We start from the raw sequence: 14,432 nt of genomic DNA, 5'->3' as shown, positions 1-14,432 counted from the left end.
GAATGTTTAGGGAGAAATAAATATTCCTGACCAGCTGTTTGGTATCTAAAGCAGAGAGACTTGGTGACTTACCGCCTGTCCTTGTACAACAGATGCTCCTGCTCACACAGCAGAAGCATTTTGTGTGAGGTAATGAATAAGCAGAGGACAAAAAGGTGTGTCCAGCCTGGTAAGGCTTATTTTCTGACTCTCAGGCAGGAGGGAAGTGATGGAGCTAGTTTGAGGCAGAAGATGTTTTGGCCCATATGAGAGGTGGGGATCTCCTATTTTCTCTGCACGGTGATGAGAGTTTACTGCTTTGTGTTTGGACTCGTGTGCCCAAGACAGAGGGAGCCCTTGCAATGTTTCCTGTCCTGAAGCAGCATTTCTAGGCTAGGGCAAGTCATCTGCACTGGGTCCTTCCTTTTTATCTCCCATTTTGCCACGTGTGCTAGGCGCTGAGCTAACGTTGAAGTTGATTTGGGGAGTGGAAGCCAAGGAATACCACATCTCTGGCATCTTGTGTAGAGGAAAGGGTTTCTTTGGAGCTTTTTTGAGAATCTGTCCTGAAAAGACAGTTGCAGTGGTGTGTAGCTGGGGGTTGTGCTCACAGCCAGCTCCAGAGAGTCACAGCTATCCCTCAGCGCCTCCAGGAGAGAGGTTTCTCTTTGCTCCCAAACTCAGGGGCCATGCTCCCAGCTTCTAAATGACTCTAACAGGCTGAAACCTTGCTTTTGGATCCTGAAAGTTCCAGAAACACTACCCACTCTGGTGAAGCCTGGGACTCATCACTCAGCTCTCCAGCTTCCAAATACCTCCGTTACGTGCCAGTGTGCTGTCTGTACCTGCTTCTGCCCCTGGTTTGCCCTGGAGAGGGGCCGTATCAAACTCCCATGACAATAGGTTCCCACTGCTCCTCATCCTCTGCTTGCTTCAGCTTTATCTTGTCCTGGAATTGGGAAGATCTTAATAGGTTGAAGAGGGCCCTGGATGCAGCTCTGAGTTGCAGTTAGGGAGGTAGCTGTGGTCTCACTCCGCCTCGCTCGGATGCTGTGGGTGGTGAAGCTGCTTCTCCATGTGCAGGTCTGAGATGCTGGGATCTCTTTTGATCCCAAAGTTTCTAGATGACAGGGCTGTCAGCTGTGGTCCTGCAGACTGCAGCCATGTCTCCCACCTTTGGTATAAAGGTCCCTGAGTGCTTAGAGGCTCTTCATGGATATCTAAGACAACGTTACAGCTTCTGTTTCTCTCTAAATAGCAGGTCAATTAAATCAGCGTGGGGAAGGGTATCAGGGAAGGATAAGAAAAGAGGTGGGCTGCCTGCTCCTGGTTTAGCCTGGAGAAGAGGAGGCTGAGGGGAGACCTTATTACCTACAACTACCTGCCAGGAGGGTGCAGAGAGGTGGGCGATGGTCTCTTCAGCCAGGGGACAGGAGATGGGACAAGGGGCAATGGCCTCAAGCTGCCCCAGGGCAGGGTCAGAGCAGATGTGAGGGAAAAGTTCTTCCCTGAAAGAGTTGTGGGGCTGTGGAACAGGCTGCCCAGGGAGGGGGCTGAGTCACCAACCCTGGATGTGTTTAAAAAAAGGGTAGATCAGGTACTCAGGGATCTGGTTTAGCACAGGACAGGTGTGGTTGGACTCAATGATCTTAAAGGTCTTTTCCAACCTTGTGATTCTGTGAAGCTGAAGTAACAATTGCAAGTGTTTGCAAAAGGGAGAGGGAGCCTTGGGGAAGCAGCAGGGAGCTCGTTCATGAGCTCAGTGCAAAGTGTGAGGAGTGGATGTGCAGCAGGTAGATCTTTGGCTGCGACAAGCCGAAGGAGCAGCCTTGGCCATGAAGCAACGGGGTGAGATCAGCGCTCGGCATTCCTTACAGGCGTGTGGCTTCACAGCAGCCTTGCAGGGACAAGCCCACCAGCAGATAACAACAGCCTAATTTTAGATTCCCAGACTCCCAGATAGGGTTGGGCGTTTGTATTAAGGAATAGTGTAGTCACTGAAGAATCCAGGATCGGCAGGGAGTGTTGGCAAGGAGAGAAAAGGGGGGGGTGAAAGCTGGAAGTTGCCCCTGATTTTTCTCCTCTGGAACAAGGGCTCATCCCACAGCTCAGCCCAAAAATGGGAGAGAGGGGAAAAAAGAACAGAAATGCTGGATCAAGATGTAATCAGGTGCTGGATTAACCAGGAGCTTCTCCTTGCTGCTCCACTGTGGGCATTTGAAGAAGGGGCCCAGCTGCCATCGGACACAAGAACTAACTTGTGCCTCTATGGCAGGCAGCAGGATCTTCTCTCTCTTGGGGGAATAACAGGTATCTCTGCCAGCTGAAGTCTGCCAAGAGCCCTGATGTCATCCTCCCACTTGACAATAATACTGAGGTTTGCCCCAGCAGCCTCAGCTGCTCTCAGGTCCTTGGACTCCAGAAGGTCTGTCCCACCAGAGGGGCTCTGGGTGCTGTTGCTAAGGTCTTCTCCCTCACTTTCCTCCCAGACCTGGGAGGACATGTCTGTCATGTCCCATCTGAAGCCCCACTGGTGTGGAGAACACGCCTGTTTGATTTTTCTTGTCCTCAATGCTGTAGGTACAGGGCATGGGAAGAAGTCACAACTGGTGTGTGTGCCACAGTCTCCCCCTCCTCCAGGCTCTGTGGCTGTGACACTGTTGTGACACTCTCCCTTCCATACACCTTCACAGTATTTATCATCATACCTACTATTCTGCTTTTCCCCTTTCTCATTTCTTGCAGGGGCTTCTTGTCTTCAAACAGTAACAGAAGGGGAAGGCGCTTCTGAGAGCCATGATGTCCCTGGGTGTCAGTAAAGGTAATTCCTTGCCCCATCCCAAACTGGTGGGGATCTGTCCACTGTCACAGCTTTCCTTTGCCTTCTCTCCTCAGCTGTACATCTTGTAACGGCTCTGTGCAACTCTCCCAGCTGTGTCCAAGGGTGGAGGGCAGCTCTTCCTTGTCTGGAACCTGCTTGAGGTTCACCTGCTGACACTGAATTCTTGCCCCTTCTCAGAAACCCTTCTCCTCTCTCCTTCCTTTCCCCTGCCTCTCTCAGGACGTGCCATTCCACCCACGGATGAAGACCGCAGGAGGATCATTAGGCAGATGAAGGTTCGCACCACCCTGAAAGGAGATAAGAGCTGGATCCACCACCACAACTCAGACTCTGAGGATGAGAAGAGCAGCAGCCCAGTGTAAGTGTGGCCACCAAGGAACACTCCCTTCCCTTTCCCTCCTCAGCCTTCCTTTTTTGCTCCATTCTCTGGCCTGCAGAAGCAGCACGTGTGGTGCTGGTATGTTTTGGGGTCCCCATGTTGGCAGGGAAGGACACTGCCAAAGGGAAGTGGTGCTTCTCTTTATTTTTGATAAATCTGGAGAAGAACTCAGAGGAATGAACTCTCCTGGGAGCTGGGAGTCCAGCAGCACAGACAGATTTGAAGCCTCAAGAGAACTCCCAACTTTTTTGAAGCCAGAGTGACAATCGAGGGGACAGACCTTGATGGGAGGGAGTTTAAGTGATGGAACAGCCCTGTCCTCACATCCCCCTGTGGCTCACGGGGCTGTGTCACACAGCCACCCCCATACCAGGGGACACCACTATCTGCACCTGCTTCTCTTGCATTAGAAACAAAACCAAGCCCAATTCAGTCTTCTCTCAGCAGCTCTCTCTGGAATCCTCACTGCAGAAGTTAATGATGTCATTGTGTTTTCTCTTTACGTAGGTCTAGACAGGCCGGTGGGGGATCCCCAGCCTCAACACCTATTGCTCCCCAGAACAACAGGTAATTCTGGGGTCCCATCCTGTCTCCAAGACAGCTTGAAGCAGGTTCCAGGGATGCCTCCTCCTTCCCCAACATAAGAGGCCAGATCCCCACGATGGTGTCCCTTTCCTGCTGGTGGAGCTTTGCCACATTCCCTTCCTGAGAACAGGTCCTCAGAGGAGTTAGTGCCAAGACAATGTTTTCCTGTGATAGAGCAACCAGGATTTCTACTACATCCTATTCTCCCCCCTCTGTGCCATCAGTCTGTGGACTTAATTTTGAGCCAGAAGACACTGTCAGCCTGGCTAATTTTACTTGGCTAACTCTAAAACTCCCTTTTCTTGTTAAAAAAGAAAATAATAATTTCTAGACCCCGCTCTGGTGATTACTTATTTTTAAAGAATCCCTCTGAGGTTCATTTTGGTGCAGCAGCTGAGGTACCACTCAAAACCCGTTTAGCTGGAGTTCTGGCTTGACAGCCACATGGGTATTTCCCCTCAGGACTGGTGCTGCTCCTGGTTCTCCCCACTGTCCTTAACTCCCTGATGTCTGTTCTTTGCACAGGTCTCCTGCCTCCAAACCTCAGTCCGGTTACCTTATCAGGTTGGTACAGAGCAGCAGAGGGCTGCAGGGGAAGGGGGATTAGATGAGGGACGACAAGCATGAGAAATATTGCTCATTCTTGAGTCCTCCTATTAGTGAGGAAGGTTAAAATGCTCAAGGTGAAGAGCAAGTCCAGAGTATTTTGTTTAACAGGCAGTTTGATGGTGACGTTACCAGAAACTCAGATCTCCCCTGTATGATCACAGATGGATGGAGTATTGTGCTATGAAGATGTTCCACCATCCTTGTGATCTATACAGCATCAGTGATGGGCCTTGCGTGCTTCAGCTTCCACTGCTGGCCATGGAGGCTCTGATGCCACCAAACAGGCTGACAGGCGCTGGGACACCGTTCCCAAGCCTCTGTGCAAGATGGTTTTGTTGTCTTGTTCATGCCCAGGGGGTGGGAAGACAGGGCTTTTCCCAGGGTGTATCTCCCGTGGAAGCACCTTCTAATTTTCACTGTCTTGAGCCAGCACTTTCCTCCCAGCAGGAGACACAGACACCACTAGGCCAAAGAGCTCTGGGAGTCTCTTAATTTTCCTTCCAAACTCTGTCCTGCAAGAAACTGACCGTGTGTCTTTTCTCCCCAGAGGAGTGTTCACAAAAACTATCGACAAAACCTCTTCAGTGCCAGATTCTTCACCTTCTAATGAAGCACAAAAAAGGTAAATGTGTGTGTCTTTCTTCTTCCTGAAAATGAGCTTTTAAGTATTGTACATATTCCTAGTTATCCTTCTAATTTGGCTGGGGCTTTTGGGCTTCTGCTGAGCTCTGCTAAATCCCTACCAAATGCTGGAAGATGTGGCTGTTCATTTAACAGCTCCTCTCATCAGACACAGGACAAAGAAAAGGGGGAAGTTCTTTACAGAGAGAGTGGTGAGGGGTTGGGACAGGCTGCCCAGAGAGGGGGTGGATGCCCCGTCCCTGGGGGTGTTCAAGGCCAGGTTGGATGGGGCCCTGGGCAACCTTGTGTAGCTCCAGGCCTGGAGGTTGGTGGCCCTGCCTGTGGCAGGGGGGTTGGAGCTCTGTGATCCTTGGGGTCCCTTCCAACCCATGCCATTCTATGATTCAAGTTCTGTATTTTCCTCCCCAGAGCACGGGATGGTGGTTGGCTGGGAAAGTCCTCACTGATATTTGGGTTTGTTTTGTTGAGTGGTTTAGAGTGGGGGACAAACCCCAAGCAAAGCTGCCATGCTTCCTTTGCATGGTTCTAATGTGGTTTGTTTGGGTTTGTTTTAAAATCATAGAATCTTAGAGTGTGTTGGGTTGGAAGGGACCTTCAGAGCCCATCTAGTCCAACCTTCAGTGAGCAGGGACACCTTTAACTAGATCAGGTTGCTCAGAGCCTCATTTAATTATAGTAAGCAAGATCTAAGCATGGCCCTGACCTAAGCAGAGGCTTTGTGGCACCTTAAATGAACCTTTTTGAAACCCCATTTTTCTCCCCCTGTTTTGATTCATCTGGGGTGCCTTCTTCAGTCTCACTGGCTGATCTTGGGATGGAGCAGCACTGTCCCATGGAGGGGTGTACCCACACCAGCTCTGACAATTTACAGTGGCCCTGGGGAACCAAAGTAGACCTCAAATCCTGGTCCAAGGCTGTGAAGAGAAGGCAAATGGTTCTTTGGGATTGCCCTGGTTTCCACCATCATGTGAAACATGAGCTCAGCTGGGGAAGAGGGTGGTGAGGGGTGAAAGCTCATGTTAACAGATGTGATTTGTGCCATCTGCAGCACTGCTGTGAAGAGACACAGCCTGTCCCGTTCTTCCTCTGGCTACAGGATGACCACTGAGGATTACAAGAAACTGTGAGTGTGGGAAGGGGAGCAGCACTTTCTGCCTGTGCACAGGCTTGGCAGCACCCAACCACCTGCACGGCTTCATTCTGCACGGCTTCATGCTGACCCTGCAGAGCTTTCACCAGCAGTCAGAGCAGTTCCCAGTGCTGCATCCAGGCCTGTGTGGCCATATGGTGTTCCTCAAACTGGTGATGGCCTTTGCAGGGAGTGAATTTTATCACGTGGTGCTAGTGAAGGCAGAAACTGGAGGCTGCAGCCCAGGGACTTGGTGTGAGGTGTTGCTGGCCTTTCCAACAAGAGGGGAGAGGAGGGGCTGTGTGGCAGCACAGTGCTGCTGACATTTCCTGCACAGCTTCTCGTGTCAAAGGCCGTGGCTCTAATCTGAAATGCCACTGGAGCAGCCCAAGCCAGCCTCCAGGCTTAACCCCTATACCAAGAGAACGAAATCCTATGGGGACACATGTGCCCTGGTGTGTGTGAAAAACACAAGTGTCTTCTGCACTTGTGTGCAAGACTTCTAGGGTCTGAACCCGCTTCCACCTGCTCTGCCCTTGGATTTATCTTGGGTTTTGCTTGGATTGCCTCAGCAGACTGCTGCAGAGGCAGCTCCCTTACCCTGGCTCTCCCCTGCCCTTTCTTTTTCAGAGCTCCATATAATGTCAAGCAAAAATCATCGGATGTGGATGAGGAGGACGTGCCTTTTACTCCAGATGAGCATAAAAAGAGGTATGCCCTGCAGGTAACCACCCTTTTCTTGCAGGGGCAGTGATAAGTGGACTTCCCTGTAACTGTTTGTTCCTGGGAGGAGGGTGGGCTCAATGGTGATTACAGCTGAGCCATTAGGGCTGATTGCAATGAAATCATAATAAACTGATATTTCTACCCAGAGCCCATCCATGCCCAGAGGCGGCTGCGCTCCCAACAACCTATCATTAAAAGCCTGACATGATTCAACCTGACAGCACACCCCAATTAATTTGGCAGCTGGAAACGGGCTGTGGAATCCATCCACTACGTAGTGCCTGTGTGGAACGATAGAGAGCCTGGCAGCCAAGGGAGGGGTCTGCCTCCCACAGCCTGCCTGTGCGCCCTCGGGTCCGGACCACTCAGGGACTGGCTTCTGAGCCCAGATCCCAAGGGGTCTCTTGTTCTCCTGCCAGGAGCAGGGTGTGTTTTGTCTGTGTGGTGCATCTGATGCAGCCAGCCTCCTTCTTGCTTTCAGTTGGGTTTCTGATGATGCTTCTCCTCAGATAAGGGACTTCCACAAAGGAAAAGTTGGTGATTTATCCCCTGGGGATGAACCAATGAAAGTCCCTTCAGAGCCCTGCACTTCTCCCTTGGCCCATCTGGTGTATAGGTGTCCATACAGACACAGCCAGTCCATTTAGCACTTTTTCTACACAATATCACAGCAGCCCATTGAAAAGGGGAGCTCCCTCTGCCCTCCTGGGAGAGGAAATTGGAAGTTTTTTTGTGTCTGATGCTTTGCATCCATGTGAAAGTGCTGTGGCCTGGCAGGAATGGCACTAAAAAAAATGGGAAAACATTGGGACTCCTCTTATCTCTGGCTGGATTTTTGCTACACAGAGTGTGTGAGCACTGCTGGGGTTAGCACAAGCCTCCCATGGGCTGCTCACACGAGCAGAACTGATCCCTTTCCTTCCTTCCAGGACAGAGGCAGCCAACAGTGTCCTGAGGAGCACTGCCAGCAGAGAGCGCGCTTATGTCCTCTCAGCCGCCAAGAAAAGCAGCGGGTGAGTCTTCAGCTTCCAGCTGTGGGGCAGGAGACAGGGACAAGGTGTCAGAACACGGTCTTGCAGGGATGACAGCCTGATCCAGGGCTCTCTGAAAGCCGTGGGTACCTTTCCAGAGGAGGGGGCAAGAATTGGCTGCTGCCAAGTCAAGAAGTGCCAAGGATATCTGCAGGTTTCTGCAGAAAAGGGGAGATCCTCCAGGAATCTTGGGAGGTCTTCCTTACTTGAGGGATGAGATTTCAGGAGGGGAAAAACCATGCTAGTTCCTAATTGCCTGGGGCCTGCAATCAAGACTTAGATTTTCAGGCTCAGCACTGCTCTCTCCAGTTTTATTGTATGTAAGGGGATAATCAGAACAAACACAAGCTGCATCTAATATGAATCAGGTTTCTGCAGTGGAGCTTGTGTTTGAAAAATAGCTGGGTTTACAAGGTCCTGATCTTAGTTGCAAGTTCAAAATAGTTCTGTGGGGAAAAAGAACTTCTCAGTACCACGTGGATGTGTAACAGGAGTGTTAAGGAGGTGTGGGAGCTACTGGTGTTCAAAGCTCTGCTGTGCATCTCTTTCCTGGGAAGGAAAATCCCTGGATTTCCAAGGTGCCCTATCTCCCAGGAGCTGTGGTAGGGACTTTTTTGCAGCTTGCTTTCACTATAAATCCTTTTCCTCTTGACATAACTCGGGGTGACACAATGAGGCACCAGGAGGTCGCTAGTGCAGGAGGAAGCAGGGAGGGGATGTGCCAGCAGCACTCAACTGTGCCCAGAATGAGGGAAACACTGGGATTCGTGAGGACATTATGAGTGTCTGCACTGGCTGCCAGTTCCACCAGTGTGCTGAGAACCGTGGGGTGTGGGGGGAGGCAGGTTTGTCTGCAGGAAGAAAAACAGCTACATGAGGAAGTCATAAAATTGATAAGACCTTTTGGGGACCCTTCTTTACTTCACGTGTTACAACTAGCTGCTCTTACTATTCGTGTGTCCTCTGCTCTGTGACTTGTACAGGGTTAACCCACCCAGGCGCTCTCAGCTCTGCCCAGATGGTGCTGTGTGACCCTGTAGTACTTCACACCACTGTACTCATCAATTATGGGTCAGAGAGATTGGGGGAGGCTGTCCCTGCCCATGGCAGGTCTTTAACTCCAGCCTTCTGACTGCTGCCTTTATGCTTCCTTTACAGCAGCCCAACACAAGAATTTCCACCCTTGTTTGCCAAGAGGTAGGTGGTCACTCAAAGTACTGCTGGGGTTGTGCATCCCTGTCCTCTACCAGGGCTGCTCTTGAATTCTGGGGGACGCTTTCCTTAAAAAGGAAGCTTTGGGTTGAATCATGCTGGCTTTAAGAGCCCACAGAGAATCCAGGGCTGGTGATGCTTTGGGTTATGGGCAACCTGAAACAAGGACTTGTTTGCTACTTTTCTTCTGCCAGAGAAGGCTGGTTCCAACCCACAGAGTGAATACTCTCCAGGTATTGAACTTCTGAAGTGGTGGGTAGGACAGGGAAATGATGCCTAATGTGCTTTCTAGAATTTAAGCACTCAGCTGATGCCATTTGTAAAGTGGCTGTGAAGGCAAAATGCCACTGATTTGGGCTGGAGATCTCTCTTCCTTCAGCCACTGAGATGCTCACCTGTGGCAGAGCACAGGGAGCTGGAGAAGCAGGAAAAATCCACCCCTAGCAGGAACAGAGGGAAAAGAGCTCAAGGGAAAACAATAAACTGCCTGAATTAGCTAGCAGTGGGCAGTAGGAAATGATGTGATATTTCTCTCTCTCTCTGCCCTCTGAAAGAATTGAGATAGAAGAAGAGGAAGGACAGAGGAGGAGTCCGACTGGTTCATGTGGGCTGACACCAGATCGCAACAGGTATTTACCTCGGTGTGTTGGCTCCTGGTGATTTTAGGGCACACTGAGTTGCTGTCCTTGCAGGTAACTGCATTTAGCTGTGAGGCAGCAGCTCTCTGAACGCAACTGGGGACAGAGGCTTTTCAAAAGACACTTCTCTCAACATCCTGGTCGCTCCTTTTCTTGCACAAAGGGAAAGATCCCAAATGAAAAATGACATCAGGTAACTTTGTGAAACAAATGGGCAGGCTCAGGGCCAGGGCCAGAGGGTCACACAGTGCCCAACTGACAGCCCTGGGGGTGACAGATTGCATGTAACCCCAGGCCAGCACTGATGTGAGTTGGATGGTGTAAACCTGCCCAGGAGCCCTTCTCCTGATGATGCTCTGCAACACAGTCAGTCCTGGCTTCCCAAGGTGCTCATATGCCCCAGGAATGAGCCTGGTGGCAGTTCTGGAAAGACAGCTCAGAGGAGGAATTGGAGTAGGTTGAGATGAGCTCACCTACCCATCAGGGCACCATCAGATAGTTGGGGTGTTCTTTTACCAGCAAACTTGGCTGTGTGAGCTGACCCCGTCATGAAATACTCAATATCTCATTATTTCCAGTCCCCTGAGACAGCTCTCTGCTTTTGTTAGACTTCAGATTTCATTATTCTACTGTGATAGCAACAGAGAGGTGTGACTAGAGAGGTTTGAGAGGTTCATTATCTTTAAATTGGTCTTTGCTTTGAGGGGAAATGTTAACCTCATTTCAAGCCCCCAGCCCCCTTCCCAGGCTACTGTAAAGGCAGAGCCATACAGAGCTGTGACAGACAGGCTGGGGTGTTCTTCCCATGGCATGCAAGACCTGGGGACAGCTCTCTGGTGTGAAGTGGCAGCACTGACACCCTCCCCTAGTCCACACTGGCCAGGAACAGTTGGCATGTGGGATCAGTGCTCTGAAAGGTTTGGCTGAAGCGGAAGTGTTTGCCTTGGGAGGGAGAATCCTTCTCTGTTTGCAAGCAGATTCATTTAATTTGGGATTCAGCACTCTCTTCCTGCACTGAGGGGTGGCTTGATGCCAGGCAGCGGTATTATTAGCTTCTCTGCCACTCTGGCCCTTAGTGAGCCCAGCAGGGAGCCCAATAAATGAGGCCTTTCAGCCCAAAACGTTTTCTTTTCAGGATGTAGGAGCCGCCTCATGAATTTTGGTAGCAATTTTGTGCCATGGTGGTGCAGGTTTGAGGCAGGGCTGGGAAGCACGACACTCCTTTCCTCCCATATTACACACGTACATGTGCTGAATTCACATCTGTGAATGCACCAAGCTTTAATTTAAAGTGTGTTTTGCCCACGTCATTGATTACAGAATGATCTCTCCCTGTCCTTATCTTGACTCTTAAGCCTCTCCATATATATTTTCTCCCCTGTCCAACTAAAAAGGGGAGTGATAGAGCGACTTTGGTGTGTGTCTGGCCTCCAACCAGGCCTAAACCACCACATGCACGTTTGGGGAAGTTGGATTTGGTGCAAACAGAAACAGCTCCAGTGGTGTCAAATAGGAAAAGCTGGTTTCTAGGGACCACGTGTTTCAGTAGAAGGGCAGGTGGTTGTGTGTGTGTCCTTGGACAGCTGTGTGTGTGTCCTTGCACAGCAGGGCCTGGTCGCGCTGCGCAGGAAGCAGGCCCAAGAGCTGTGGGCCTGTGGTGGTTCTGCCCCCGGCTGGGAGCTGGGCACTGCTCACTCTGAGGGGGGAAAGGGAAGGGGGAAAAGAAAGAACCCCAAAGAGAACCTCAGGGGTTGGGGTAAGGATGGTTTACTGGGACAGCAGAGAGAGAAATAGTAATTCTGGGTCTCTTCTAGCAAAAATATATCAAGGTGGGGCTGCACGATGCAGTTCCTCACTGAACTGCACAACCTGGGCTGTATGGCTCAGAGCCACCCCAAAGCTGAACCATCCCCCAAAACTTCATGTCCTGTAGCTGCACAAACCTCCCCACCCCTTTGTGCTGAGCAGGACGTAATTGGCATGGAATAGCCTCTTCGGGCAGTTTGGGTCACCTGTCCTGGCTGTGTCCCCTCCCAGCTCCCTGGGCATCCCCCACCTTCTCATTAGGGGGCAATATGAACAACTGAAGAGCCCCTGACTGCTGGGCAGCAACTGAACCATCCCTGTGTGATCAGCACTGCTCATCCCAGCTCCCAAACACGGCATTGCACCTGCTGCTAGAGAGGAAATTCACCCTAGCTGAACCCAGGACAGGGCCAGAAAGCAGGATGTGCCCTACCCCAGAAGAAGGCACCTAAAAAGAAATCTATAGTCTATAATGCTTGTTCCTTGTTGGGGTTTGGGGTTTTTTTTTTTCAGCATTACTGGGTTAAGAAAAACCACCGCTGGGTCTTCCTGGAATGAGCCGAAGACAACAGCAGTGTCCCTCTCCAGGTAAGTTTGATAGCCCAGCCAGGACAACTTCAGCATCTTTCATGGCCATGTCAGCCCCATGTAGCTGTAGGTCAGACTTCACCTCTGGAGGTGACATGCAGGCAGTTGTTTTAAAAAGGTTTTGTGTCTGCAGTCCGGGTTGTGTCCTGACAACATCCTCACAAGCAGTGCTCAGAACCTGAGAAGAACCAACTCTTCTGAGCTCTCTCATGCCCAATAGGTGCAGTGGGACAGTCTTCAGTCGCTTTCACCTTTGATTGAATTGATGGCTGTAGTATTAAAAACTGCTGAAATGCCTTCCCACAGCACTGGTTACTGACCTTGTTCTTTTACTTGTGTTCTTTGTGTGTCATTGGCAGAAGGTAAATATTCCTGGCAATATCAGTGTTTTTAACTCAAAAATTGCTTCTGATAAGACCACTTTGCAAGTGAGTGTATTGAAAACAGTGGTGCTTGTCTTCCAGTTTATTTATTCACAGAAAAGGTCCTGCTTCACTGCAGGATCACTCTGGCCAGCTGCAGTGGGGACCTAGTTTGCTCAGGAACGACAGCTTGCTTTCTTTGCCTTCTCTTGCAGCGCTGAAACAGGCAGTAAGAGCCAAACCACCCCATCCTCAAGTGAGACTTCAGGGAGAATCCCCACTTCTACTGAAACCAGGTAAGGCTTTTGGCCCTGCATCACCCTGAAGCTCCACTGAGGACACTGAGGTTGAGGTTCAACAAATGCAAGTGAAGAGTCTGGCACCTGGGAAGGAATAACCACTTGAATCAGTAATAGCTGGGGGTGACCTGCTGGAGAAGAGCTCTGCGGAGAAGGACCTGGGGGTCCTGGTAGATGACAGGGTGGCCATGAGCCAGCAGTGTGCCCTGGGGGCTGAGAGAGACAATGGGATCCTGGGGGGCATCAGGAGGAGTGTGGCCAGCAGGTCAAAGGAGGGGATCCTCCCCCTCTACTCTGCCCTGGTCAGGCCCCACATGGAGTGTTGTGTCCAGTTCTGGGCTCCCTGGGATAAAAAGGACAGGGATCTCCTGGAGAAAGTCCAGAGGAGGCTACAGAGATGTTATGGAGCCTGGAGCATCTCCCCTATGAGGAAAGGCTGAGTGAGCTGGGACTGTTCAGCCTGGAGAAAGGAAGACTAAGAGGGGACCTTATTAATGTTTATCAATATCTTAAGCATGGGATGCAGGGGGAAATGGGCAGCCCCTTTTCAGTGTCTGTGGGGACAGGACAAGGGGCAATGGCTGCAAGCTGGAGCACAGGAAGTTCCACACCAACATGGGGAAGAACTTTTCCCCAGTGAGGGTGAGGGAGCCCTGGGACAGGCTGCCCAGGGGGTGTGGAGTCTCCTTCTCTGGAGAGATTCCAGCCCCGTCTGGATGCCGCCCTGTGCACTATGAGCTGGGGAGCTGCTCTGGCAGGGGGGTTGGTCCCAATGATCTCTCAAGGTCCCTTCTAACCCCTGTGATTCTATGATTCTATTCTATGATTTTTGTGAATGGGTGGCACAGGAGAGCTCAGCTCTGCTTGATGCTGCTCTCCTCGATACACGTGCCTGTTCTGCACGCAGCGCAGTCCTGGAACAATAAATGCTGTAGCACAGGGAACCTGAGCAAGCAGCACAGAAGCATTAGCAATCTGGGAGGAAACACACCCAGATGGAAGCTGTGAGCCTCCTGCAGCTTGAACATTACTCAGCTCTTTCTGATGAGAGTATGAGCCCCAAAACTGCGGACCTTTCTATCTCCTAAGCTGAGCAGGCCTTTATTTTAATCCAGCCCCTGCACCCCAGGTAGCACACCCAACAAGCACCTGTGCCTCACACTGTGTCCCCTCATCTCCCCATCTAATCATTCTCACTGTTTTGCTTGCAGAAATGGTGAAAGCAGACAGGCCCTGAATGGGAAATCCTCATCTGAGACTGTCTCGCAGCATGGGGCTGGGTAAGGAGCTGAGAGAGGCTGATCTCTGCTGCTGAACATAAGGCTGCTCTTTGCTCAGAAATAGATCTACCTGCTGGTAGTCTCAAACAGATGGGATCTCTCCAGTTATGGTCCTGGGCTGCGCTCCAAGAGCCTCATCTGCTGGCTAGGCTGCACCTCATCAGCTTTCTCTGCTCTTCCTTTGCCTCCCTTGAGGCCTCTCCTCTCCCCTCCCCTTCCCTCCCCTCCTTTCTCCTCTCCTCCTCAGTCCCTAAACCGTCTACTTCCTGCGGTATTTTTATTTTACTACTCCAGTTTTGCCCTCTCACTGCCATTCCCTGGGGAG

The 14,432-nt window shown here is 51.0% G+C and overlaps 1 protein-coding gene across 1 annotated transcript in view; it reads left to right on the top strand.

Annotated features, from left to right (window-relative positions):
* Window positions 1–2,775: 2,775 nt before the first annotated feature.
* ZNF185 (zinc finger protein 185 with LIM domain) overlaps window positions 2,776–14,432 on the top strand; it is a gene marked incomplete at its 5' end in the record, with an annotated part of 28,524 nt that continues 16,867 nt past the window's right edge. The window contains 13 exons of the mRNA XM_084269366.1: window positions 2,776–2,800; window positions 3,041–3,179; window positions 3,708–3,767; window positions 4,311–4,349; window positions 4,942–5,016; window positions 6,085–6,159; window positions 6,796–6,876; window positions 7,821–7,904; window positions 9,081–9,119; window positions 9,689–9,763; window positions 12,092–12,166; window positions 12,744–12,824; window positions 14,039–14,107. Coding sequence (XP_084125492.1) covers window positions 2,776–2,800; window positions 3,041–3,179; window positions 3,708–3,767; window positions 4,311–4,349; window positions 4,942–5,016; window positions 6,085–6,159; window positions 6,796–6,876; window positions 7,821–7,904; window positions 9,081–9,119; window positions 9,689–9,763; window positions 12,092–12,166; window positions 12,744–12,824; window positions 14,039–14,107 — 917 coding nt within the window. The remainder of the gene's footprint in view (window positions 2,801–3,040; window positions 3,180–3,707; window positions 3,768–4,310; window positions 4,350–4,941; window positions 5,017–6,084; window positions 6,160–6,795; window positions 6,877–7,820; window positions 7,905–9,080; window positions 9,120–9,688; window positions 9,764–12,091; window positions 12,167–12,743; window positions 12,825–14,038; window positions 14,108–14,432) is intronic.

Source organism: Gallinula chloropus (genome assembly GCF_964237585.1).
Source record: "Gallinula chloropus genome assembly, chromosome: 11".
Lineage (NCBI taxonomy): Eukaryota > Metazoa > Chordata > Aves > Gruiformes > Rallidae > Gallinula > Gallinula chloropus.
This window is presented reverse-complemented; position numbering and strand designations above follow the sequence as displayed.